Genomic DNA, 25,345 nt, shown 5'->3' with positions numbered 1-25,345 from the left:
CTTCCCTGCTTCGATACCTGGGAGCTCTGCCACACTCAGGCACCCCCGGTCTTTCAGTGACCCTGAGGGTTCTGAGACCACATTGTCCCCACAAGGGCTCCACCCCCACTTAGCCTCTGGTACGGCATCCCTCAGTGGAACAGACTTCTAAAAGTTCCAATTTTGTGCTCCACTGCTCTGCCGCTTTCTGGGAGCCAGCCTTCCCCTGTGGTCTATCTTCCTGTCACTTTGGATTGGCTTCTCCACACGTTCTACCTTCCTGAAAGTGGTTGATTTTCTGTTCCTAGAATTGCTGCTCTTCTTCTCTTCAATCTCCTGTTGAGTTTATAGGTGTTCAGAATCTGATTAGTTGATCTTTGATAAAGCTGTCAGAGTAGTTCAGTGAGGGAGAGACAGTGATTTTAATGAATGTACAATTGGACTTCCATATGGGGAAAATTCCATCTTAAACTATATGTAAAAAATATCTCAGGCGCCTGAGTGGCTCAGTGGATTAAGCCACTGCCTTCAGCTCAAGTCATGATCTCATGGTCCTGGGATTGAGCCCCGCATCAGGCTCTCTATTCAGCGGGGAGCTTGCTTCCCCCTCTCTCTCTGCCTGACTCTCTGCCTACTTGTGATCTCTCGCTCTCTGCCAAATAAATAAAATCTTTTAAAAGATAAAAAAATAAAAATAATCTCAAAATGAATCATATTCCTAAACCTATGAGCTAAAACTATAAAACTTGTAGGAGAAAATTTAGAGAATTGTGGTCACCTTTGTTTAGAAAAGATTTCTTAAATAAAAAACAAAAAGTAGGAAAAAGAAAAGAAAAATCTGATTAAAAAAAACTTTATCCAAATAAAAAATTTCTGCTTTTTAAAAGTTACTAAGAAAAAGAAATTGAGAGCTACAGATGAGAAACCTTTTGAAGATATGTATCTGGCAAATGAATTGTATCCAGAATTTATTAAAAATAACTCAAGTAATTCAGTAATAAGAATTCAGTAATAAGAACACAACCAATTCAGTTTTTAAAATGGGTAAAAGATTTGAATAGTTTACCAGGGAAGATACACAGATGGACAAAAAGTACATGAAAAGATAAACAATGTCTCTAGTCATTAGAAAAGGAAATTTAAAAAACAGTTATTCCTTCATGTCTACTGGAACAGCTAAAATTTCAAAATTAGATGCCTGACCATATCATGTGTTGATGAAGAGGTGAAGCACCTAGAGCTCTCAGGTTGCTGTGGGAAAGCCAAATAACCCAACTGTTTTGGAAAACAGTTTAGCAATTTCTGATAAAGTTAAACATATTACTATGTGACCCCTCCTACCTATTTTTACCCAGTTCCACTCCTATGTAGTGACCCAAGATGTGAAACTTTAGTCCACATAAAAACCTGTATGTAAATATTTATACCAGCTTTCTTCGTAATGGTAAAAGACTAGAAAAAAAACAAATGTCTGTCACCTGATGAATAGATGGACAGATTGTGGGATATCCATAAAATTGTTTACTACCCAGTAATAAAAAGATCAAGCTACTGGTACATGCAACAACACGGGTGGATTTCAAAAGTATTATGCTTTGTGCCAGTGGTTGCCAGAGGCTGGAGGTGGAAGGAGAGGATTGATTACAGGGGCACAGGGGGATTTTCATGGTGATGGAAAATTACCTTTATTCCGGTTGTGGGTATTACTTGACTGTATACATTTGTCCAAAATCATGCAATCGTGTGCTTAAAAAGGGTGAGTATACTCCATAACCTTGACACATAGGAAAGGATTCTCAGCCTTCCTCCTCCTTTTTTTTTTTCAAACAAGCAAATTAAAAATGGGACTTTTTTCACCTCTCAGACTGGCCAAGATCAAAGTTCTGCATATTGTTCTAGGATCTGGGGAAACAGTCAGTGGTACAGCCTCTGAGGGGTAGTTGAGGAATAGCTTTCAAAATTAAAAATGCATGTACTTGGGGCGCCTGGGTGGCTCAGTGGGTTGAGCCTCTGCCTTCGGCTCAGGTCATGATCTCAGGGTCCTGGGATCGAGCCTCACATCAGGCTCTCTGCTCAGCCTCTCTCTCTCTCTGCCTGCCTGTCTGCCTACTTGTGATCTTTGTCAAGTAAATAAATAAAATCTTTTAAAAAAAATGCATGTACTTTTTGATTTCAATTTTACTTTGAGAGATTTTTTTTTTCTATAGGTAAGGCATGTACATTGAAACAGTAGTTTATATCATTGTTTATGATAACAAAACTCGGGGAATAATCTAATTTCCATTAACAGGAACATTATGATACAGTGAAGTACTTCTGTGAGGTAGATAAATTTGTGTGCCAATGTGGAGCACTTTATCAAGGTACTGTCAAGTGAAAATAACAGTGCACAAAATGACATGTATAGTGTACATGTGTTTATGTTTTTAAAAAGTGGTATGTATTTATATGCTTTTATGTGCTTGTATTTACATGTGCTATTAGAGATAGCATACACACACACAGAACTGTTATTTATAGTTGCCTCTAGCACAGGAAAGGTTTTACCTTTTAATGTTTATCTACTTGTTTTGCTTGAATATTTTTTTGCCAGGTGCACATGTTATTTTCTCAGTTAAAGAGAAAAAAATTAATTTACATACAATTATAATGAATTCTTAGGAAATTTAGGAGTATATAGATGTCTGGTCCTGATCATTTCCTCCAGAATGTCTCTCGTGTTTTCATCAGCAACATAGTACTGGACTAGATGGATCTTTCTAGTCCATCTAATTGTTGAGATGTTTCTGAGACTATTCCCCTTGTAACCGCTGCTTCCAGTCTGTCTCCTGTGGGAGCAGATTCATGAAGAAATACATTCATTTTAGTTTACCCACAGGCTGCTTTTCTGTATGTTGGCCTGATCCTCTGGCTTAGGTCCGTTTCACAGTGTAATGCAATGGTCAAGTGACTTGGTGGGAGAAATGTACTGAGTTCAGAGCATTCTTGTAATTATGCCTTTGCGTCATGTTTGGATGCCACCAGGAAGCTTCTTTGAGTGAGAGGGAGCATTGGTAAGGGAGGTGTGGAAATTGGCAGCACTTTCTGAAAATGAGGTGGTTTGGGAGGCTGTATTCAATTTAGTTTGGATATTAAATGAATTAAAATGGACGTGCTCAAGTTCTAAACCTTGCCTCGTTGGTGCTATAAAAAGCCCTTTAGCCGGGCTGTAATCTGACTCTCCTCTCTGTAATGTTACACAATATTCCTATGGTTACAGAGCCCGAATAAATGGATGCTAATCATTAGTTTGCTAAATGTGGTCCGTGGAACAGTTCACAACTCCTAGACCTGCCAACTGCTGCTTGTTTAGTGTTGTGCTCACTCTTCTTGGGTGGAAGTTGGTGTGTTCCTCAGAAAAATGTACAGTAACAGTTGTCTTGCATCCAGGAACCATGCACTATGGCAGCTCTCCATGTGTCTCGGGTTGGGGAAGGGAAAAGGTCATGCTAAGCAAAGTTTTTTGGTACATGCTCTTCCGCAGGAAGAAACCATTAAGGGAGTGAAAGATGACAAAGCAAGAAGAGAATTAAAGCGGCAGAGGTTTTGGTCATTTGGAGACTCACCCTTGGGTTGGCTTTTCAGAAATTTGCTGTGATAGAGCTTTATGGAGTTTGCTATTCTGTGATCCTAGAAATAAAATAACACTCTTTATGTTGTTTATTGTTTGTTTCATGTGATAAGACAGATTTCATAGTGCTAGGGTCACCTGTGAACACATGGATGTGCTGTCTTTAGGAACTAAATGTATTGGGAGCTGGGGCCTTTTCTATTTCACCTAATACATATGGGGGGTGGGCACCTGGGTGGCACAGTTAGTTAAGCATCTGACTCTTGGTTTTAGCTCAGTTTGTGATCTCACAACCTGATCAAGCCCCTCGTGGACTTTATGCCCAGGGCTGAGTCTACTTAAGTTTCTTTCTCCTTCTGCCCCCCCATAAAATAAATAAATAAATCTTTTAAAAAAATTAAATGTGGGGCCCTGGGTGGCTCCATGGGTTAGAAGCCTCTGTCTTCAGCTCAGGTCATGATCCCGGGGTTCTGGGATTGAGCCCCGCATTGGGCTCTCTGCTCAGCAGGGAGCCTGGTTCCCGCAAACCACCCCCCCCACCTACTTGTGATCTCTGTCTGTCAAATAAGTGAATAAAATCTTTTTTAAAAAAATTAAATGTGTCAGGGAACATACTGAGAGCAGTGGGTATCAGCTGGATTTGTGCCCTTACCTGGGGATTAGAGCCTAACTCCTTAATCCACTCATGATTATTTGGACTCTTCCTACTAGAATGAAAGTGGGTTCTTTCCTAATAAGTAGAAAATATATTGTGCCCACTTGTGACTCATTCTCCCCTTCCAGCTGAAAAGCTGTGTCTCTGCAGGAAGAACCTCTTTTTTCTTTGAGACTATTGAGAGAGAGTCCAGTGGCTGTTTCTGTTTAACTGCTCTATTAGTTAGTTCTCTTCTGATTGTAAAAAAAAGAAAGAAAAAAACAGAAAACCTGACCTTACCTTAAGGAAAAAGGGAATTTATAGGCTCATATGATAAAAAAGGAATGGCGAGATATGAGGGCTCAACACATGTCATCAAGACCACTCTCTCTGCTTCTCTCATTTCTGGCTTTGTCTGTCAGACTTCACTCATGGGCTCTAGATGGTGGCATCTAGAGCAGTTCGGAGAACATTCCAGGTACAAACCCAAAAGGAAATAGCAGAGAGTCTCTCCCCTGTCTCCTAGAAAGGTCCTGACATTCCACTGGCTTAGGTCTTGGGTTCTCCCTGAACCAGCCATGGGACCAAAGAGATGCTGTGCTTTGATTGGTCTGTCTGACTCTCATTTCCCACCCCTGGAAGCCTGGAGCCTTCCCACAAGCATGTGCAGTAGGCATGCAAATCACTAGTCTTGTGTGTGAGAAGGTGGATTCTATCTTCACCGTACTGAAAGCCTTCACTTCCAACCACCATGTCAGTGATGAGATGGGGCTGTGTGCTACCCAGGAAGACTAGCTCTAAGAGTGGTTTCTTCCTTTATAATACATGTGCATTTTAAATACACACATTTGTTGACCAGTCCACACAAGAGGAGACTAAAGAAAAAGTGATAAGGAGCCAGTGTAATTATGGCGGTCCCCATTGCACTTCTTGGCTTAAGGCAATTTAAAAAAAAGACATATAAAAGTAATGGAATCGAGTCATAGTTTAGAAAATATAAAAACAACAGTTCTCCCCCTCTAACACAACCACTATATTAATTTTAGAGTACTTCCTTTCAACCTTTGTTCATTCCATTTTTTCATAAACGTTCAAATCTTGGTTTGTTTGGGTGTTTTTGCTTGACATTGCATGATAATCCAGGCATTTCCCCTACTGTTGCATAGTCAGCATTTTCATGTAAATGCAGTATAGTTTTCCATCAGGGAGCCATGTCAAAATAATAATTCGTCCATCATTGGACATTTAAGTTATTTCCTTTTAGAATTTTTTCTGCTGTTACAGAGAATTAGCATGTATTGAATGTTCCTGGGGTATGTTACTTTGGTCTTGCTTTATCTTATTTTCTGAGGCTAGATTGTGAGAAATGGGATTACTGCTTCAAAGGGTATAAACAGTTTTATGTCTCTTGATACATATTGCCAAATTGCTTTTCATAACTGTTGCATTTTATCTCTTCTGCCTCCAGCAGTTTCTGAGAGGATCCATTTCACTACATTTTTGCCAGCAATAGATACTTGGATTTTTAACCATATTCTTAACTGAACCAGCAAGGAAAATAGGTGTTGTTTTGTTTTAATTTGGATTTCTTTGGTTAATAGGGAGGCTGAATGGTTTTATATACCATGCTTGTTTTTTAGCTGTATTTTCTGCTCCTGTTTACACATTGCCTTTTCTTCTTTTTAGACCCCAAAACAGCTTCTGAAACAGAGACCGATATCTGTGCTGAATGGGAGATAAAGACAATCACTAGTGCTTTGAAGACCTACCTGAGGTAGGGACTTTCCATTTGCAGGGCAGGGTGCCAGCTTGCTATCATGCAATCAGGAAGAAAGCAGTTTTATTTCCAGCCTCCAGAAAGCTGTTGAGTGGGTGTTTGGCTATAGAAACAGCTTATGTGTAGGTGCAATTAGCTCAGCTGGTCAAACCAATTGTAAGCCACCCATCCTTGATGGGTTGCCATTTGCAGGGATACCATGAGTGATTCAAGAAGCTTTGCTCTTTATGAGAAGTTACTATGATGATTAGCCTTTAACAGAACTTAAAATATGGTATTTCCTGAAATCCCCAAATACTCTAATCAGAAAACAAGGAACCCCATATCAGTCTGTTGAAAATGCATAATTACATACATATCCTATGTGTTTTGATGGTTTTGTGCATTGCAATACAATCTATCTACAGATAGACAGACTCCTTGATAGACTGTCCTTATTAGTGGAAGTCCTTTTTGACTCCTAATGCTTATATAGGAAAATGTTATTTTATTGGAGAAGAGACTCTTTATCTCGTAACACTGTGCATGGTATGACTCCTATTTTCTGCCCCTCCCTTGGTTATTAAGGGAATGGGTGATTCTAGCTGCCCCCATATCAGTTTTATGAAGTGACTGAAACTTACCCTGAACTTGAAGGGTAGGTGAGGGTCCAGTCTCAACTAAGAGGAGACCGGTGAACTGCATAAGCATTTGTTCAGGTTTTGTGAAGATTCACTTGGCTCAAAAACAAAGGAGGAAAAAGCCCCAGAAAAGAAATGGTGATGCAGGTTTTATTGGCTATTGGGGAATTGATAGAAGGATTTTGAAGTCAAGAGTAAGATGTAATGCAAGTGATGATCAGGAGTTAAATTGGGGGTTCTGATGAGAATAAAATAGAACCTGAGCCAAGAATAATTTATAGTCTGTTGAGAAGGTTGTTATTTGGACTGTCAGAAAAAAGCTGAAGTTTACAGTTAAACACATTCATTAAACATATTGATTAAACATTCATGCCACATATACTATCACTGAGTTTACACAAAGCCAAATCACAGAGGTTTGTATTTAGCATTTAATTTGTGCATGTTGATCTAATGATTAGCTAACAAACATTAAGCATAAAACATACTTTTTAAAAACTATGTAAAATTTGATTATGTCGTGCTTAATGTTAGGGGTGCTAGCCCTTTTGGAATTCTGGAGCAACCCTCGGTAGTGAATTTGCCACAAAATCACAGAAGTCTCTCATAGTGTTTCCAGATGAACTGATTTTAATTAGAAGTTGTTGGGAAGACAAGAGTTTAAGCACAGGTAATTACCAATGTTTAGTTAGTTTCCTTGTTCTCAGACACATCTTAAAATGCTCTTGTCAATGGGTGAGTCACTGACTGAAAAGGAAATCTCTTGGCTTGTGCTAGACTTTCACATTAGCACTTTCCTAGTTGTAACTAGGAAACATAGTTGTATCCATTCCCTTAAAGAAGAAAGAGCATGAAAATGTCACAGGAAATCTCAGGACCCTTTCAAAAAGAGAAACTCAGTTGGGCTATTGAGTTGCTATTGTGTCCCTTGATCTTAGTCTGTATACAGTTGGGCAGTGTCTATGCTGCTATTTAGGGAGTCTGTTTGTTTTTATTAAACTGACTGGTGTATATCCTTTTATCCCAGAATGCTTCCAGGACCGCTCATGATGTACCAGTTTCAAAGAAGTTTCATCAAAGCAGCAAGTAAGTTTCCTTTTTGCCAGTTTTAAGGGGGAAAGGAATACATTTTTCTATATCAAAGAACAGTTAGTATCCCAAAATAAAAACTTTCTACCCTTCGTATTTTGTATGTAAATACGTACACATGTGCTCATGAGACAGACACAAAATAGAAATGAAACCAAACTGGGATTGTCAAGGGCCCTGCTACCACACTGAATTTACAGTGGAGGAGAGAAACTTCAGAATGTGTTTTTGGGGTGGGGAGAGGAGAGGAAAGCAAGTTTGGCTTTCTAATTTTGATTATTGGAGTTCTAACTCCTTGGGTTTTTTCCCAGCCCTTGAGTAGCATTTTGCAGAATGAATCAGACTTCACACATTACCTAAATTGAGCATTGGAATTGTTTCCTTCAATATAACACCATTTATATAACTTCCCAGTCCCCTTTCCATCATGGCTTCCATTTACAGCTTATGATCATTCTTCAGCTATATCATCCAGGTCCCTTGCGTCATTTTACTGGTATTAAAATACATAGGGATTAGGTGCAAGCTACCCTAAGTATATTGGAATCAGTCTGCTCAGGGCAGGCCTCCTGTAAGAGGTAGTAAGATTCTCTATCAGATTTAAATCTGGCATGAATCTCCACAGAGTTTTTATGTCAATAGTCTCTGTGGTCTCCCTGCTTCCTTTAAGCCTTCAAAGTTTGTTTGTCCTGGTAACTACTACTGGCCCTATTTAGTAGTACCTAATGTTCTGGTAGCCTTATCTTCTCAGAGTTGTCTCCTTAAAAGAGGGAGGAGAAAGACTTGAGAGAAAGCTGGGAGTAAAGATAGTGTTTATGTGATTTCTTTCTCAGAGAAATTCCAAACCCATAGCAGCCATTCTCTAATTAAACCTCTCATCAATCCTATAAATAGGTGTGGTGAGCACTGTCAGTTTATCTCCCAGAGAAATGAAGCAACTTACCCAAATTCAACCAAGCCATGGCAGGGTTTAATTGAGGTGACAGGTTGGCAAGAAGATTTACATGTTTCATCAGCCATTTCCTTCTTCCACTGGGCCGGTTGGGTGTCACACATGACTTGAGAGTGACTGGACATTGCCTTCAATTTGTTGGATGCTGTCTTGAGACATTGTTTTGATATTTGAGACCCTTGTAATGTTGTTCATGTACAATTTGTTCATCATTTGACAAGTGCATAAAGTTCCTTCCTTCCTTGAAATGAAGCCGTCATTCTAGGAAGCCAGCTGCTCCCAGGTTTCTGTCTACTCTAAGTGTGCAATTGACTGGCTCCATTTCTTCCCATCATCATTTGGTTTGAATTCTTTAACAGTCATTTTTTTTAAATGAATTGTTACAGAAAGCACCATTAAAAACACTTAGACCTAGCCATCAGTCCATAGAACAGGTTCTTAAACCTTTGAGAAATCCTCAGTCTGTTAGTGCCCAACCTTTGGTTTCCTTTGATTTTGTTTTATAATCTGATTTGGCTGTGTCATTGATCAAATATTACGTCCGTCCTTCCTTTGCAGAGCTGGAAAACCAGGAATCTCGGGTCTCTGAAATCCACAGCCTTGTTCATCGGCTCCCAGAGAAAAATAGGCAGATGTTACAGCTGCTCATGAACCACTTGGCAAAGTAGGTTTAAGACTGAATGCTGCCCTCTTCTCACCCTTAGAAAGTTCATGTCTTAGTGCTAAAGCTGGTCTCTGTTCTGCTCAGGTTTCCCCCTCCCACTGTTGCATCAGGAATGCTGAAGGGTTAGGAAAGAAATGTGTGAAATGTTAACTGCAGTGGGTAACAGCAGTAAATGCCACATGATCCTTCCAGAGGAGGCTGGGGAAGTGCCCAGGATACCAGGCCACCAGGCAGAGAGGTCAGGGAGCTTTTGCTCTTGTGATGTCCTAGGGTAAACAGGAATATGTCATCCATGATAAACAGATCACAAAGCAGAGTTTTCAGGAGTTGTATGTTCTTGTGATGATCAGAGACAAATAGGAACATGTTGTGGGTTTACAGACACGGGATTTGGAGTAAAGAGGCCTGGGTTCTAAAGTTGACTGTGTTCTTAAGCCACTTAATGAACCCTGGACAAGCAATGGACCCCTCAATTCCTTAGTCTCTTCATCAGTCATATATGGATAGTAGGCTCCTCTTTATTTATCTACGGTGTTAGTGCTTTTGAAAGTTACATGTGTTAAAGCCTAGGGAATAAATCAGCTATCTTTCACAAATGCCTACGTGCCGTCTGAGATAAAGCAAGGCATTCAGCATGGGACCTGATTGTCCTGCTAAGAATATTTACTCTTGGGATGGTTTTGAGTTTTTGTTTATTAACTATTGGTGGACCCTTTTGGAAATGGCCTTCTTGACTTCCCTTGCTGTGTCAGTGACTGCATGTGTGTATGTTCTACCCTTCCATTGACATGAATGAATGTTCTTGGTTGGAGACTGGAGTATTTAAGAAAGACTACAACAGCTAACTTAAACCGTTAAGCTACACAGTCTACGGAACTGGTTGGTGTGCTGTGCATTTAGTCCTTACCCACACTTTTCTTATGCCATTAAGTCATTTCTCTGGGATAAGTCGATAGTCAGCTGAGAAAGATTATGATGGTTTGTTTTCCTGTTTCTACTAAGCACATTGATATCGCCTTATGGAAAGAGAGTATATGTGTTCCCAAAAGATTTCCACAGATTTTAACTATGAAGGAGCAAGAGTGTTTAGCATGTTGGTCAGAAGCAATTAGGCAGAATCAAGGATTTCTCTGTTACTGGTCAAATGTTTTTCTTGCCATGTGATATCAGGACTGCATGTTCAGAAACAATTAAGCATAGCAGAGAACATGCAAGCTTACAAGGAGAATGCCCAAAAAATGTCAAAGAATCCTGATGAAGTGCATTTAAAATAATGAGAACTGGTTTAAAAAGTAACTCCAGATGCTCTCAGATGACATTTTGGTGCCTATTCCACACAACCCAGTCAGGCATTTGTTCAATAGAAAAGATGGTTTAGATCTTAGTTACAAAACTTTGCACACTTGAAGGGCCTTTACTGAAACAGAGGAAGTTCTGGTTATATACTCTGGCCAAGTATGTGTGGGGATACTCGTGGTTGCTCTGTTAGGGCCACTAGGCTTTGAGCCCCTAAGGAGCAGCTGGAGGAGAAGGCTTCAGAACCAGCTGAGAGCAGTGGGCTTTTCAAGCTGTGGAGTTGTGCTGAGAGCTTAACTGGACTGAGCATGACGGAAAGTAAATGGTGATCCAACAGACTCACTACTGCATCTGCCCATTTTAAAGTGCCATGAGGATTGTTAGGAATCTTAAATGGGGGAAGAAAACGATTTTAAAAAACACCAAAAACTGTTAAGGTAGATCTTAAACACTTGAGCCTATTTTTCGCTTGGGTGATATTTCACTTTTTCCCCCTTGTCCACCTCTGTGTTCCATACCCCATTAAATTCAGACCATCTTTGCCCCTGACCTAACAAGAAGTACAACTGGAATATGCAGGTGACATCTGTGACCTTGACTTTTGCCTTCTAACGAATTTAAACCAACTTTGCTGCTGGAGTTACTTACAGTATAGCATTTATGGAGCATTGTGTCTTGCCTTTTTTTTTTTTTTTTTTTTTTTTTTGGTGTGTGTGTGTGTCTTGCCTTTGATTCACAATCACAATGATTTACTTTGGTTCTATGAGGTTATGTGGCATTTCTTTGTTTATTTAATCCTTAATAAATGTACATAGAGGCTATAGTGTGAGTTGGTCAGAGCCAATATTATAACACAGAGACTTAAGTTCTCAGTAGCCTCTGTTCTTGGTCTCAGAAGATAGGGATTAAAAGTATCTTTGTGGAGATGGGTATAAATGTGCATTGCTTAATCCAGTAAGGAGTATTTATTTAGTTCTGAAAAAAGGCTTTGGCACCCAGAGGAGTTCTAAGATTCCATTTAAATGCTATATTCTCATTTACAGCACTGTCCTATTTTAAAATTGACCAGGAAGTGATAGTTAACTTGGGATAAGGGGTTTGTCTGTTTGATTCCAGTTTTCTCAGTTTCAGACTTACCCTCTGATAAGCCTGAACTATTGTTCCTCTGGTCCACTTACTTAATGGTCAACTTCCTTCCTAAGTTTTGGTTTCAGGGCTGGATCTGCTGGAAAACCCGTGTTCACTGCTCTCATTACCTACAGTGTATACCCTGTGTATCTCTCAGTCGTTTGGTTCAAAGGAAGGATACTTTGTGTTGTGCAGTTTTTAAAAGTGCTCTTTTGAAACACTTTCCAAAATTGATTTCTTTTAGCTGTGGAGAGAATTAAGACATTTTATATTTAATCCCAAGTAGAAATGCATTCGAGGGGGGGGGGGGAGTCTTAGGGGAAAGGATAAAATCTCAAAGCCTCCAAGCAAATGCTTACCAGGGTGCATCCAAATCACACAGTTCTTGGGTTTGTTTCAGACCTCAGAGGGAACATAAAAATTACAGGCAACCGTGCACATATTTTTGTTGTTCCAGCTTAAATCCACTATGATAATTAGATGTCTTCTATTTGGATTCTGGAGTCTAGTGTATAATCTGGAGTCATGTTCCTCAAAGCACAGTTCGACTCACCTGGCGTGTTTGTTTACAATTGAATTGGGGGACCCCACCCCTGCTCTACTAAATTGGACTCTCCTTGGGAATCTGCATGTCTGGTTTATTTCTCAGGTAATTAAGAAGCAAACGGTCTTTTAAGAATCACTGGCCAAGAGAATGGGCCACATGCAGGGATTTTCTAGGAGAGAGAAATGGTATTGAGTTGAAAGGATTAGGATGTAAGAAGGTAATAGAAATAGCACAAAGAAGCTCAAAGCAATGAATTCAAAAAGGAGATTTCATAATCAAATTACTAAAAAATCCAGTTTTGATTTCTCATATCCTTACAGTTTGACATTACATTAAATTGAGTGTTCAGCAAGTGGTTTTGTTTTAAAATCATGCATAAAGCATTTTTAATAGTAAAGAAAATGGTCCCTGGATAGCTGTGGGATCTTGTGGAAATTAATCCACCTCTCTGAACCTCAGTTTTCTGAGTCCCCTTCTAATCATGGAGTTCTGTGTTTTCATCAGGTAAAGGGAGTAGAGAAGAGAAAAAAATTCCCAATATTATAATTGTAGAAAGAAATAAGAGTAGATGAAAAATAAAGACAAATTTCATGGTAGTTTCCTAATGCCTACATATTATGATGACTCCAACTATGTTGCATATCCCCACACATACCATTCATAGTGGCTCATCGTCATTTTATTACAGTGTTTATGCTGCACTGGAAGGATTTCAAAGGACTCTCCATACATCAGGAGTAGCTATTAAAAACACCTTTTACAGCTAGTTTTCCCAAAATGCTTATTGAGAAATCAGTCATAGTCTCTTCTCTTTTTTGAAGCAAGTATTCCTTTGTTGCTAGGATGTTGTCAAAGAGGTAGAGACCTTTTCTTGCTTCTGCAAAGAAGTATTCTATCATTTAGGATGTTCTGGGCTGTAAGAAACAGAAAATCTAATTCAAAATGGCTTAAACAATAAAGGAATCTGTTTCTCATTACACAGAATCAGCCCAAAGGGTTGGTTAATTTCTTGGCTCACGAAGTGTCCAGGTTATTTCTATGGTGTTGCTCACAGCCAGCATCATTGTGCTGGCTAGGTCAGGGTCATAAGATGTTGTGTTGCATCCTTGCACATTTGTAGTTGTCCAGAGGCAGAAAAAGCATTAATTTTTCTTCGCTTCTCTTTTTAAGAGCTATGATGATATTTTTCCCGGAAGTTCTCCAGACTTCCCATCACATATTACTGGTTTGAAACACTCTTCAACAAGGGGAATGGGGCCACCATGATTTTTTTATACCGAACAGAACTTCCCTGGGCCACTGGTGGGAAACCTAGATATCAGTATAAAAGCAAAGCTCTGAGTAGGCAGTGCCTAATGCTTACTGCAAGTAGTCTTGATAAAATATGACTCAACAGAGAACATTAAATCTATTGAATGATCTTCATGTGGTATGCTAATACAATTAAGACAAATGGGACAGATAGACCAGTTTGGGAGAGAAGAAGAATACATCTGCAGTATGGGCACACATGCACTAAAATTCGAAGATTTGGGAGGTGGAAGACAGGACAGAGAAATGAGGAGGGCAAAATCAACTTTAGTCTCATTGCCACTTGCTGATTCCTATTATTTTCATTACTCCATCATCTGATGTTTATTTGGATGATCTGTTACTTGTCGTGGCTTTGCAAAAATGACAAGATTCAGTATATTGCAGAAATCATAAAATGATTTAGGGCAAATGCTTGGCATACAAGTGAGATCTTATCAAAATACGTAAACTCCATTGTCACAAGTTATCAAGAGTTGAGCATCTAGTGGTTTGGCTGTTTTCCCCTTGGAATATGAGTACTTCCAGGAGTTCCTGCCAGTCCAGAAGAATATATTCATATTTCCTTAATGATCCAGAAGGAGAGTGAATTGGGTTCACGTACAAATGCTTGTGGTTATAAAGAAAGTCATTACTAGGCCTTAGCACCAAAGAGGATGGACCGTGATGGTTAACTAGCATTCTTTGAAGTTCTTAAGAAATGGTCAAAATAAAAGGAAGTGGGCATGGAGGATACTTGGCATTAACATATCTCTTATAGATATTCTAATATTCCTTCTTCTTCCATTCCAAATCTAAAGATTTGGTTTATCGTCGAACTGTTGAACATGAGAAGAGCTAGTTATTTCCTTGCCCTCAAGACTGGTCCAAACAAAACAGCTGTGGAATTTTACAAAGCACGTTTAAAAGAAAATAGTGCTTTTGAGATGATGACTTTCTAAAATGGAAAGCTCCTGTGAGCTTCTCTGGCAATCTTCCCTCAGCCATACACTCTGGCTCCTAAACCTTCCCTCTCTCTAGTAACCCCTGGACACCCGCTGCTGCCAGTACAGCATTGCTTGGCTACTGGGCCACTGGTGGTGTGCCCCAATACCCCCATGGAGCCATGCTGACCACATTCTCCAGTCCCATTTGGCTTCTACGTCATCGAATCCTACCCTGAACTGGTAGTTCTGGTGATTTTAACTCCTTTCTGCTTCCTGAAGCTACCCACCCCACAAGTCCAAGCTGGCATCATCTCTTTCCCAGACTGCTTGCAAAGGCCGCCTCCCAACTCACTCCGGCTCTCTTCCAGTCCACAGAATGCATGCTCTGCAGCTGGGGAACTTGGAACATTGCAAATTTTAATATGTGATTCCCTTGCTTAAAAAAAATTCAAAGGAAACTTTCCCATTGCTCTGAAGATAAAACTCAGGAAACCACCTCCAACGTCTTGTCTGGGCTGGGCACTCTCACACTTTGCAGCCTCATCTTGTGTCCCCTCATGATCACCTCTGCGTCCCTACTGCATGGCACACACAGACACTCACACATATTTGTCAGGTAGAAGCATGAAGAATGTCTTGACAATTTCTCAAACATTCTCTTTCCAACTCCCTCTTTTTACCTTGTGCAATTCATTTTCCTCTTTTTAGAATGGTCCCTCCCCAATGTCTGCCTGCCAAAGTCTACCTCATTCTTTAGCCCCAGCTCAGATGTCATTGACTACAAGAATCCTTTCTGCCTCAAGGGCCCTCTCGCTTTCCTCAGCTCCCATAGGCTTTGCTTATTTCTCCCTTTTAATGTGTATCACATTCTACCTTGTGAGACAGTTGACTGAGTGACTATCTTCTTAATCCTACTAGGTCATTAAACTCTCAGGGGACAGGCAATCTGTCTTCCTTTATCTTTTGTTTCTTACTTAGAGGTTGCAAACAACAGTGTCCAACCAGAGTAGCGCATACATGCATTATGTCTGGTATTGTTCTACATGTTGCCATTTTAAAATTTTGGACAGATTTCTAACATTTTTAACTGGGGTGATTTTACTTGAAAAAATTCGGACATCTTTGCTCAGAGTTGGCTGCAACTGGGGAGAGGCCACACCCTAACCCCCAGGGCATGCCTTCTTCAGTGCACCAAATCCTAGCTGTCTCTGTTATCCCTTGTGTGTAGTCAACCTCTTTTGTGCCCCCCACCTGCCTGGCCATGGGATAGGCATTTGGATTATCAGCACCTGGCCCATCTATCTGCTAGTCGAAAGAGGGACTCCAGATTGAGTGATCACATAATTAATGAACTAGCAAAAATGGACTGGAAGAATCATTTCCCTGACCAGCTATGTTTTTTCTCCTAAAATATTTATTTCTGGTAAATTAGAGGTCCCTGGAAGAAGTAGGAAGAAGTGCTTCCAGATCTGTTTATGTGCATGGGCTGGAGAGGAGAATGTATTTTTTTTAAGACTAAGAATGGAATTCTCAAAGGACCTTCTCTAGCTATTTTTGGCACACTGAGAGGAAAATCTATTTAAAGGGATACTGCAAAGAGGAGAACCACATATTTTACAGCAAACAGGCAACTTAGCACTTTAAATTAATGGAAATGTAGACAAAATCAAACCTCAGCCCTTATTTAGCCTAGCTGCCAGACCTTCACTTACTTTCAACTTCCAGAATTTCTCTGTTCTGTGACCTTTCAGTCTTTAGGGTTAGGAGAAGGAAAGATACAAGTTAGGTTTAAATTTTTGCTTAAAAAAAAAAAACAATTTCTGAATTCAAAGAACTAAATCCTTCACATCCTAAGAAACACCCATTCTGCAAGGGGAAATGCTTGGCTTCAAGCTGTTAATGCTCAGCAGTCTGGAGCCCCTTTGATTTGGGTCTCCTGTTTGCACTGAGTTGTTCCACTTCTGTTGGGTTAATGTTTTCAGTGACTTTCCTGTTCTCTGATGTACCTCTTCCTCTTCTGAACCCAGTTGGCCATGGAGTTTTCCCTCTCAAATTCCAGCAAAGAGAAGGATGCCATCTTTTCTTCTCAGGGGCTGCCCCCATTTATTGTGAGGTATTATAAAAGTGAGGGTATTAACTAACATAAAAATGACTTTGTTCTTCGTTGCCAGCTTTTAGCAGAACCAGATTTCTTTCCCTCTTCTTTTTTCTTTCTTTCCTTTCTTTTTAAGTCTTTTTCATTTCCGAATTTGTGTCATCTTTCTTTTTCTTCTTGGTGAATGTAGCTAAAGTTCCATCTATATTATCTTTTAAAAAAAGATCTTGTCTGTTGCCTTTTTAGTCCCCATTTCTTTTGTTTCTGCTCTAATGAGCCTTATTTCTTAGGCATTAGGCCCAGGATTGGTTCTGTTGAATTCTCTCTTTGGTGGCACAGCAGTAATGGATTTGCTTCCGTTGTGTGGGGCACCCACGTCTTCTCTTGTTGCCCCTCTTTGCATTGAATGGTGAGCATTACCTGCAGTACTTACTTTCTTACTCTGACCAGTTTCCTAATCGATTCTTCCCAGCTATTGTGGCTCAGACCTGGCAGCTGTAGTTGAGGCAGCTGGCAGACTTCTAGGTAGTCACAGCTCATCACTGAGAGAGCACAGTGCTTAAGAGACCATTTCTGGAGGCAGACTGCCTGGTCTTGCTCTCCCTTCTGAAAATTTACGTGAATTATTTCTCTATGCCTGAGTTTCCTTATGTGAAACCGATCTCAAATAACACTATCAGAAACTTTTAAATTAGCACATGAGATTCTGTTGGCTTGTCCTGTGTGTACTTCAGCCAGCATTGCAGGAACCGGTTTTGTAGGCTGTACCTTGCTTCATGCAGGTGCAGCCTGGTAGCTTGTCACCTCTTCCCATACCAGGGGCCTCCTACCTCTTCCTTCCCACTCCAGGGAGGCATGACACAGAGTGGCATCTACACATGCACAACCTGAAAGCAAGGGATTATTTTTAAAAATTCTGAGGGGAAACCTTTGACTAATGGGGGGGGGGGATGGTGGTGTAGGAGCTGGGCTTCAAACAACAGTCCTTAGCTACCTGCAAGATGATGCCAACAGATGGAACAAGTTCCGGTGCTTGATCCAGGTGGTAACTAACTTCTCTGCCTCACTCCCCCTGCAAAACCCCCAGTAAAGCCTGGAGAAGTAAAGTATAAAAGGCTTCACCTATTTTACTCTTCTTTCTGGGAAACTTAGAGACAGCAATAGCTCCTGCCCTCTCAGGGTTGTTGTGAGGATTAAATGAACTAATTCACATAGAGCTCTTAGAAAAGTGTCTGGCATATAGGACACCCTCTGTAATTGTCGGCTTTCATAATCTGTTGGAGGAGTTGGGGAATGGGGGAGGAAAGATCATGGAGCCATGCCTCATAAAATGAGGGAAAATAGGAGAATTATTCACGTGATTAGGCCAAAACAAGTCATTCTTATTCACGAGATGGGACTTTCTTCATAGTTCCATTATTGGTAAGCAAAAATCTTAGGGCTTGGTGCTGAAAATATAGCACACAGAGCTCTTTGTGTGCATGTGTTTATTTTTGCTCTGATTTTATTATCTTGGCAGTTTGTGTGCATTTGGCCCAAAGGGCTGACTACTGCTTGCACCCTTCCTAGCAAGGGATGTGCCAGCTCAGGGTCATATGGGAGAAAGAGCCCATTAATACCTGCTTTCAGGTCATACCTTAACCAAGCTTCACACTTCCCTGTTAGTGTTCATGGCTTTTCATGAGTCAAATGCCCCGCAGAGCAGTGCACCTGTTTGAAAGAAGCTATGTGAGGCTGACTTCTGTGAAAGATTAGCAACTACTCACCTTCACCCTCCTGCTTCTTAGTGTTGCAAGACTGATTTCATCTCAGAAGCAGCTGTCTGTGCTGCAGTTTAATAACTATTAATTTCCTGGAGGGGATGACACGTTATATCAAGAAGACTCATCTTAGTCTGCATGGACTGGAAATTTCCACTCATCTTTGTGATCTTCAAAATGTTTCTCTTTGTGGGGGAGTCTTTCCTTCATTCTTACTCAGTTTGCCTGCCCTCTCAGATGCCATTCCCAGATTAAACATTGACATCCACTGTAAAAACAGTTCTCTGTGCCTCCAGGTTACCTTGTAGTGGACTCTTGATGTGGATTTCCCTCCCTGAGTTAGTGAAGTCTGTTTTGAAGTACCACTCTACACCCCAAGGAAAGTTTTATGTGTATTCATCTTCATGCTGTCTTGGTAGACACTCTTGGAGCTTAACTCCAAAGAAAGTTTGAAGAAATTGTCAGGGGATTTGAATTTTGGTATGTCTTTTCTGCTTTCTCACATGAGTCGACATGTTTTTCTTTAAGTAGTTTAGCATACTGCTTTAGTGTTTCCAATTTGGTATTGAAAATGGAAAGTATTATTTCTTGGTTCTGGGAAGGGAGCTCAAATTGTTGGGCTTATTGGTATATCAGAAGCTGGTCTTCCTATGCCTTTAGGGATGTACAGGATTTGATAAAATAGAATCACTATTTTATAAAAGTTAGACTTTTCTTTTTAAGATTTTATTTAGAGAGAAATTGTGTGTATGAGTGGGATCAGGGAGGGGACAGAGGGAGAGGGAGAGAGAGAGAATCTCAAGAAAACTCCCCACCAAGCTGGAACCTGATGCAGGGCTTGGTCTCATGACCCTAAGATCATGACCTGAACTGAAATAAAGAGTCAGACACTGAACCGACTGAGCCACCCAGGTGCCCCTTAAAGTTGGACTTTCAGTGAGAACATGAATAATCCTTGGCCTCAAGAAAAAGTTGGTATATCAGATCATTGGTTGTAAACAACAGAAGTCAACTGTGGCTAATACAAAAAAGAATGGAATTTATTGGAAGTCTTCTGGGTCCATCATATAACTGAAAGTAGAGTTGAACCATCAGACATTGGAAAGCAATTTCAAGGGCCCTTATGTGCCTGGTATCGTGCTTCATGTTCCTACACCATTCACTCTTACTCTTGTAAATTGTCTCAGATCTTGCTTTTTATTTCACTCAGGAAATAAAGGCAATCAAGAGAACTTCCAGAAGCTACCACCCCCATGCCTGTGTTTCTACCTTTCCTCCCTGTGTGCTAGAGGACCAGTCCCGCACTTGTACCTAAAGGCGTTCCCTGCCCTGGGGCACTAGAGGTGATTCCTGATTGCATCCAGGAGGACTTCACTCCCAAGAGTTTTCCCCCTGTCTCCTACATGATCAACTTTTCAGTTTCTCTTAAGACTTTCCCATCAGCACAAGTTGTGATTTCTGTGACCCTTTACAAATGAAAAACAAAAACAGTAAAAACCTTTCTTGAGGGTTGCTGGGTAGCTCAGTCCATTAAGGGTCTGCCTTCAGCTTAGGTCAGGAACCTGGGGTCCTGGGATCAAGCCCAACATCGGGCTCCCCGCTCCATAGGGGGGTCTGCTTCTCCCTTTGCCCCTCCTCCCACTCATTCTCTCAGTCTCTCTCTCTCTCTCAAATACATAAAATCTTTTTTTTTTTTTAAGATTTTATTTATTTATTTGACAGACAGAGATCACAAGTAGGCAGGGAGGCAGGCAGAGAGAGAGGGGGAAGCAGGCTCCCTGCTGAGCAGAGAGCCCGATGCGGGGCTCAATTCCAGGACCTGAGACCATGACCTGAGCCGAAAGCAGAGGCTTTAACCCACTGAGCCACCCACGTGCCCCTCAAATAAATAAAATCTTAAAAAACAAAACAAAACTTTCTCAATCTTGCATCTACTCCCCCATTCTTGGTGCTCTTCTCAGCAGAATTTCTCAGATAGTTGTCTGTGTTGCTGTTCCCAAATCCTCTCTGGATCCTACTCCACTTGGGCTTTTACGCCTACTCCTCCCCTGAGAAGTGTCATGTTGGTGTTGCTAAATCAGGTTCATACTTCCCTTCTCTGATCATTCTGAAAGGTTTCACAGTTTCTCACTCCCTCTTTCCTTGAAATGCTTTCTTCATTTGGCTTCCAGGATATCACATCCTCCTGGTTTTCCTCCTGCCTCCTGGCTGCTCCTTTTTAGTCCCGCTTGCTATGCCCTTCAATCCGTAGCCCTGATCTGTCCTCCCTTCCTTCCCCTCCTCAGTGAGGTCTTGCTCTAAGATTGTAACCACCAGCCCTTGTGCTCCCTTCCCACTAGCATTGCTTAATTTTTTCCATAGCATGGATCACTTTAATATACTCTGTATTTGACTTGTTTGTTGTTTCTCCCTGAAATGTAGACTCCTGAAGTTGGAGATTTCTGTCTGTTTCTGTGCCGTTGAATCCTTAACATCTAGAACAGTGCTTTCTATATAGTAGGAGGCACTCATAAATATTTGTTGAATAATAGATAAAATAAGGGGTGGAAAATAACAAGGGAACTCCTGTATAGTGCCTTTGGAGTACTACCTTTGGAATGTCTCAGCTCTGACCACCTTTATCCTCTTGGGATTCCACTGCAGGTCAATATTCCTAGTTAAAGAAAGTTGTAGCCTCTCTTGAGTAATGCACCTACTTCTTTGATGAGGCATTCATGGGGTTCTCAACTGATATTCTTGGTAGAACCACATGTAATGAGAGAGGGGCAATCCAAGGAAAACTGGATGCCATTATTCAAAGGATGCCAGGCAGATAAAAATGCCAGGTGTTAGAGGGGGTGCCTGGGTGGCTCAGTGGGTTAAAGCCTCTGCTTTCGGCTCAGGTCATGATCCCTTGGTCCTGGGATCGAGCCCCACATCAGGCTCTCTGCTCCGCGGAGAACCTGCTTACTCCTCTCTCTCCCTGCCTGCCTCTCTTGCCTACTTGTGATCTCTGTCTGTCAAATAAGTAAATAAAATCTTAAAAAAAAAAATACCAGGTGTTAGAGATTCCCTATTATATATTGAAAGCTTCAGGCCTTGGCACAAATATTAATTCTTTGGTGGATCTTATAAGTTCCTGGAGACAGTGTTATGCATTCTTATGTTGAAGATGGGACCATCATAATGATAAAAACAGCAGACAGAGCGTTTAGGTATTTCTTTAATACCTGGTTACACAGCTCAGTTCCCCAGAATGCATAGTTTGCCTTCTGCAGGAGCTAGCACTTCATAAAAGCCTTGGGCCTCATTTCAGAGAAGGTCTTCAGATCTGCCATAGACCCAGGGTCATCCCAGTGGAGTTTGATGGAATGAAGGTGCTAGCTCGGTGCATTAACCCCCAGAACTGGACCATTTAAGCACATTCCCTTAAGTTACCAGGCAAACGGCAGTTTTCTGTTTCAAGCATGCCTCTCAGTCTAGCTTGCTAATCAGGTTTTCTTGTTCTTTTCAGAGATAACCTTGACATTTTGCCTCTTTAAGAATTATACTTCCCTTCTCACTAGAACTACCATTTAACCTGCTTAGCATGCTGCCCAGATACAAGGTTTTCTTCCAAAATAGTTGGACTATCTCACAGGATCTTTCTACCTGGCCCTGGCCAGAGGGTTAATGAAACAGGAATTGTTGGCCAAGCCTAGATTATCCTTTCTTTGTCATGTCATTAATGCACCATGACTCTGGACATGAATAGGCCCATCAGAAATTGTTTTAGTCATAGTTAAGTCTGATATTACTCAACTGAAAATTAAGACAAACCTTATGCAAATGTCTTGATACTTACTGGTCCTTCTAATATCCCCCTTTAGGACATGGGAAGAATCCAAAAATGAATCCCTCATGAACAAATCCATAAAGGAGCAGAATAATGGTTCATTTTAAAATAAAGTCAAAAGGAAACATTCCAAAGTGAAGCACTTTCCAGTAGCAGATACTCTAAAGTTACATGCCACTTATTATTAAAGGACACTGTCCTTGTATCCATATGGCCTTTGGGATTTGGCAGCCTGTTGAAAGCTATGCTTTTTGGTGTTAGTGATAATAAAGAGCATCTCTGAAAAGCTAGCTTGGCAGAGCTGGGCCAAGACAAAGATCTGGGGCAACACTGTTAGTGTCAGTCATTTCAGCATGTATTAGTTTACCGAGTACCTGCTATGTACAGGAGCTCGGTAAACTAATGTAAATGTAAACATAAGATGTAATTTGCATCTTATTCAAGATGCAAATCTTGAATATTCAAGATTCTTATTCAAGATCTTGAATAAGATGCAAATTATTTATTTCTTTTAGGAGGTGGTAGGAGAGAGCATTGGCTCAAAAGATGAGATGTCCAATGCCTGAATTTTTACAAGCTCATTTTATGCACAATCTTGAGGACGTTTACCAAAAACTAGGTTTCTTTGTTTACAAAATAATGATTCTTTTTGTTTTAAGGGAAAAAAAAGCATATATACACAAAACACTGCAGTTAAGGAAAACGTTCTAGAAGGAGTTATTCACCAGTATCTTATCTCTAGATACCTGGGTTTTCTTCTCTTGGCTGATGCTGCTACCGCTGCTTCTTCCTCTTCTTCTTCTTCTTCTTCTCCTCCTCCTCCTCCTCCTCCTTCTTCTTCTTTTAAAGATTTTATTTATTTATTTGAGAGGGAGAGTGCAAGAGTGAGAGCAAGAGCATGAGTGGAGGTGGGGAGTGGAAAGAATACAGGGAGGGGGACTAGTGGATTCCCCACTGAACAGGGAGCCTGACTCAGGACTCTATCCCTCAGGACTCCGTCCAGGGACCCTGAGATCATGACAGAAGCTGAAGGCAGACATTTAACCCACTGAACCACCCAGGTGCCCCCTCTTGGCTTCTTTGTTTTTGAATTTTTATAAAATGATCATTTCTGCTATTTAAAGAATTTTTTATTTTTAGTGAATGGTGCAGCCCTGTGATTCTTGAGTCCTTTTAATTTTATGCACAGGACTGGGTGGGACAAGACAGGACAGTCAATCCTTTGGTATTCTGAGATAGAATCCCTTTTGTCTGCTTTTGTTCCCAATCTTTTGTCTGCTTCTCTGCTTATTTGTATTTCTACCTGAGAGTGGGCAGCAGAGACAAAGGAGAATGCATTTTAACAATGCTGGAGAGGGTGGTAAAACTTTAACCTAAAAAGGCTTGGGTTTGGTTTGTTTGTTTTTTTCCCCAACTAGTATTAATAATGACTTTTTTCTTTTTTAAGATTTTATTTATTTATTTGACAGACAGAGATCACAAGTAGGCAGAGAAGCAGGCAGAGAGAGAGGAGGAAGCAGGCTCCCTGCTGAGCAGAGAGCCTGATGCAGGGCTCCATCCCAGGACCCTGGGATCATGACCCGAGCTGAAGGCAGAGGCCCCAACCCACTGAGATACCCAGATGCCCCTACTAATGACTTTTAAATATACCAGTTTTTTTTTCTCAATTTCTTAGCCATTAGTTAATTGAATGTGAGCTTCACTGTTACAGTATAACTAGTTTAAAAGAAAAATAATAAGAACCTCATTGTTTTTTGTTTCTGTGTTGTGTCTTTTTGTCCTATTTTCAGGTCTTGTGAGGGTCCATCCCTCTTCCACAGACTCTTTTCTCCTTGTCTGTTCCAACCTGTGTGGTATTCTGAGATTTTCCTACATATCTCTGCCCAGATTTGTTAGCACAGGGGTTAGAAAACCCTGCTGCTGATTTTTGTATGGCTCATAAGTTCAGAGTAGTTATTTACATTTTAAAATAGGTGGGAAAAAATAAGAATAGCTCATGACATGAAAATTATATGAAATTCAAATTTCTATGTATGTAAAGTTTTATTAAAATAGAGCCACACTTAATGATGTACGTGTTACCTGTGTCAGCCTCCAAGTTACACTGGTTGGTTGATAAGCTGTGAGAGAAACCACATGGCTCTCAAAGCCTGAGATATTTACCATCTGGTTCTTGAGAGAACAGGTCTGCCAACTGTGTGCTAGAGACTCCTTTTCCTTGGATGTCATTGAGCTAAGACCTGTTGAGACATGCTAAGCGGTTCAGGAGATACTTACTGAGAGCCTACAGTGTGCCAGACACTGTGCTAGACACAGGTATCAAAGGTGAACACAACGCCTTCCCTACTAGGAGGAACAGCCTGGAGAGGAATGTGAACATGTCCACAGGTAAACCACAGCATGGATCTGTGTGCTCTTGCTCAGGTGTGAGGTGGGGCAATGGGAGCTCTGAGGGGGTGCCCTGACTATACTGGGGAAGGCAGAAAGAGAGGAAGTCTAACTTAGGTAATAGATAACAAGGCTTTGATAGCTTAAAGCTACATTGTTCTTCTTCGGTGATTTTTAACTCTAACGCTGGAAATGTTGCATTAAAGTTCATTGTTACCTAAAATAACTTGTTGTCATAATTTTAACTAAAGCACCTTTAACATTTCAGTTGTGCATAAAATTTACTGTTCTGTTACAGGATCAACATTTTATAAAGCTATGTAAACAAACATTGTATAGAAGGACTTTAGTTTGTCATTATCAAAATTAAAACTTTCTCTTAAGTATCACTGTTAGCTATCCACTTAAGAGGAGGAATAGACTTTCACATGAAAGTTGGAATTTTTATTTGCTTTAAGTTTTTTTTAAGTGATATGAATGCTCTTTTTAATTTTATTTATTTATTTATTTATTTTTTAAATATTTTATTTATTTACTTGACAGAGAGAGAGATCACAAGTAGGCAGAGAGGCAGGCAGAGAGAGAAGAGGAAGCAGGCTCCCTGCGGAGCAGAGAGCCCGATGCGGGGCTCAATCCCAGGACCCTGAGATCATGACCCGAGCCGAAGGCAGTGGCTTAATCCACTGAGCCACCCAGGCGCCCCAAAATTTATTTATTTTTTAAATTTAATTTAATTTAAATTTTTTTTCAGTGTT

At 40.6% G+C, this 25,345-nt stretch overlaps 1 protein-coding gene across 5 annotated transcripts in view; it reads left to right on the top strand.

The window, feature by feature from the left end:
* ARHGAP26 (Rho GTPase activating protein 26) overlaps positions 1-25,345 on the top strand; it is a 444,108-nt gene that overhangs the window by 269,771 nt on the left and 148,992 nt on the right. For all 5 annotated transcript variants that reach the window (XM_045998912.1, XM_045998911.1, XM_045998908.1 and 2 more), the window contains exons 15-17: positions 5,910-5,997; positions 7,648-7,706; positions 9,220-9,325. In XM_045998912.1, coding sequence (XP_045854868.1) covers positions 5,910-5,997; positions 7,648-7,706; positions 9,220-9,325 — 253 coding nt within the window. The remainder of the gene's footprint in view (positions 1-5,909; positions 5,998-7,647; positions 7,707-9,219; positions 9,326-25,345) is intronic.

The sequence above is a fragment of the Meles meles genome, chromosome 3 (genome assembly GCF_922984935.1).
Source record: "Meles meles chromosome 3, mMelMel3.1 paternal haplotype, whole genome shotgun sequence".
Classification (NCBI taxonomy): domain Eukaryota; kingdom Metazoa; phylum Chordata; class Mammalia; order Carnivora; family Mustelidae; genus Meles; species Meles meles.
Note: the sequence above shows the minus strand (reverse complement) of the source record. Positions and strands in the feature narration are given on the sequence as shown.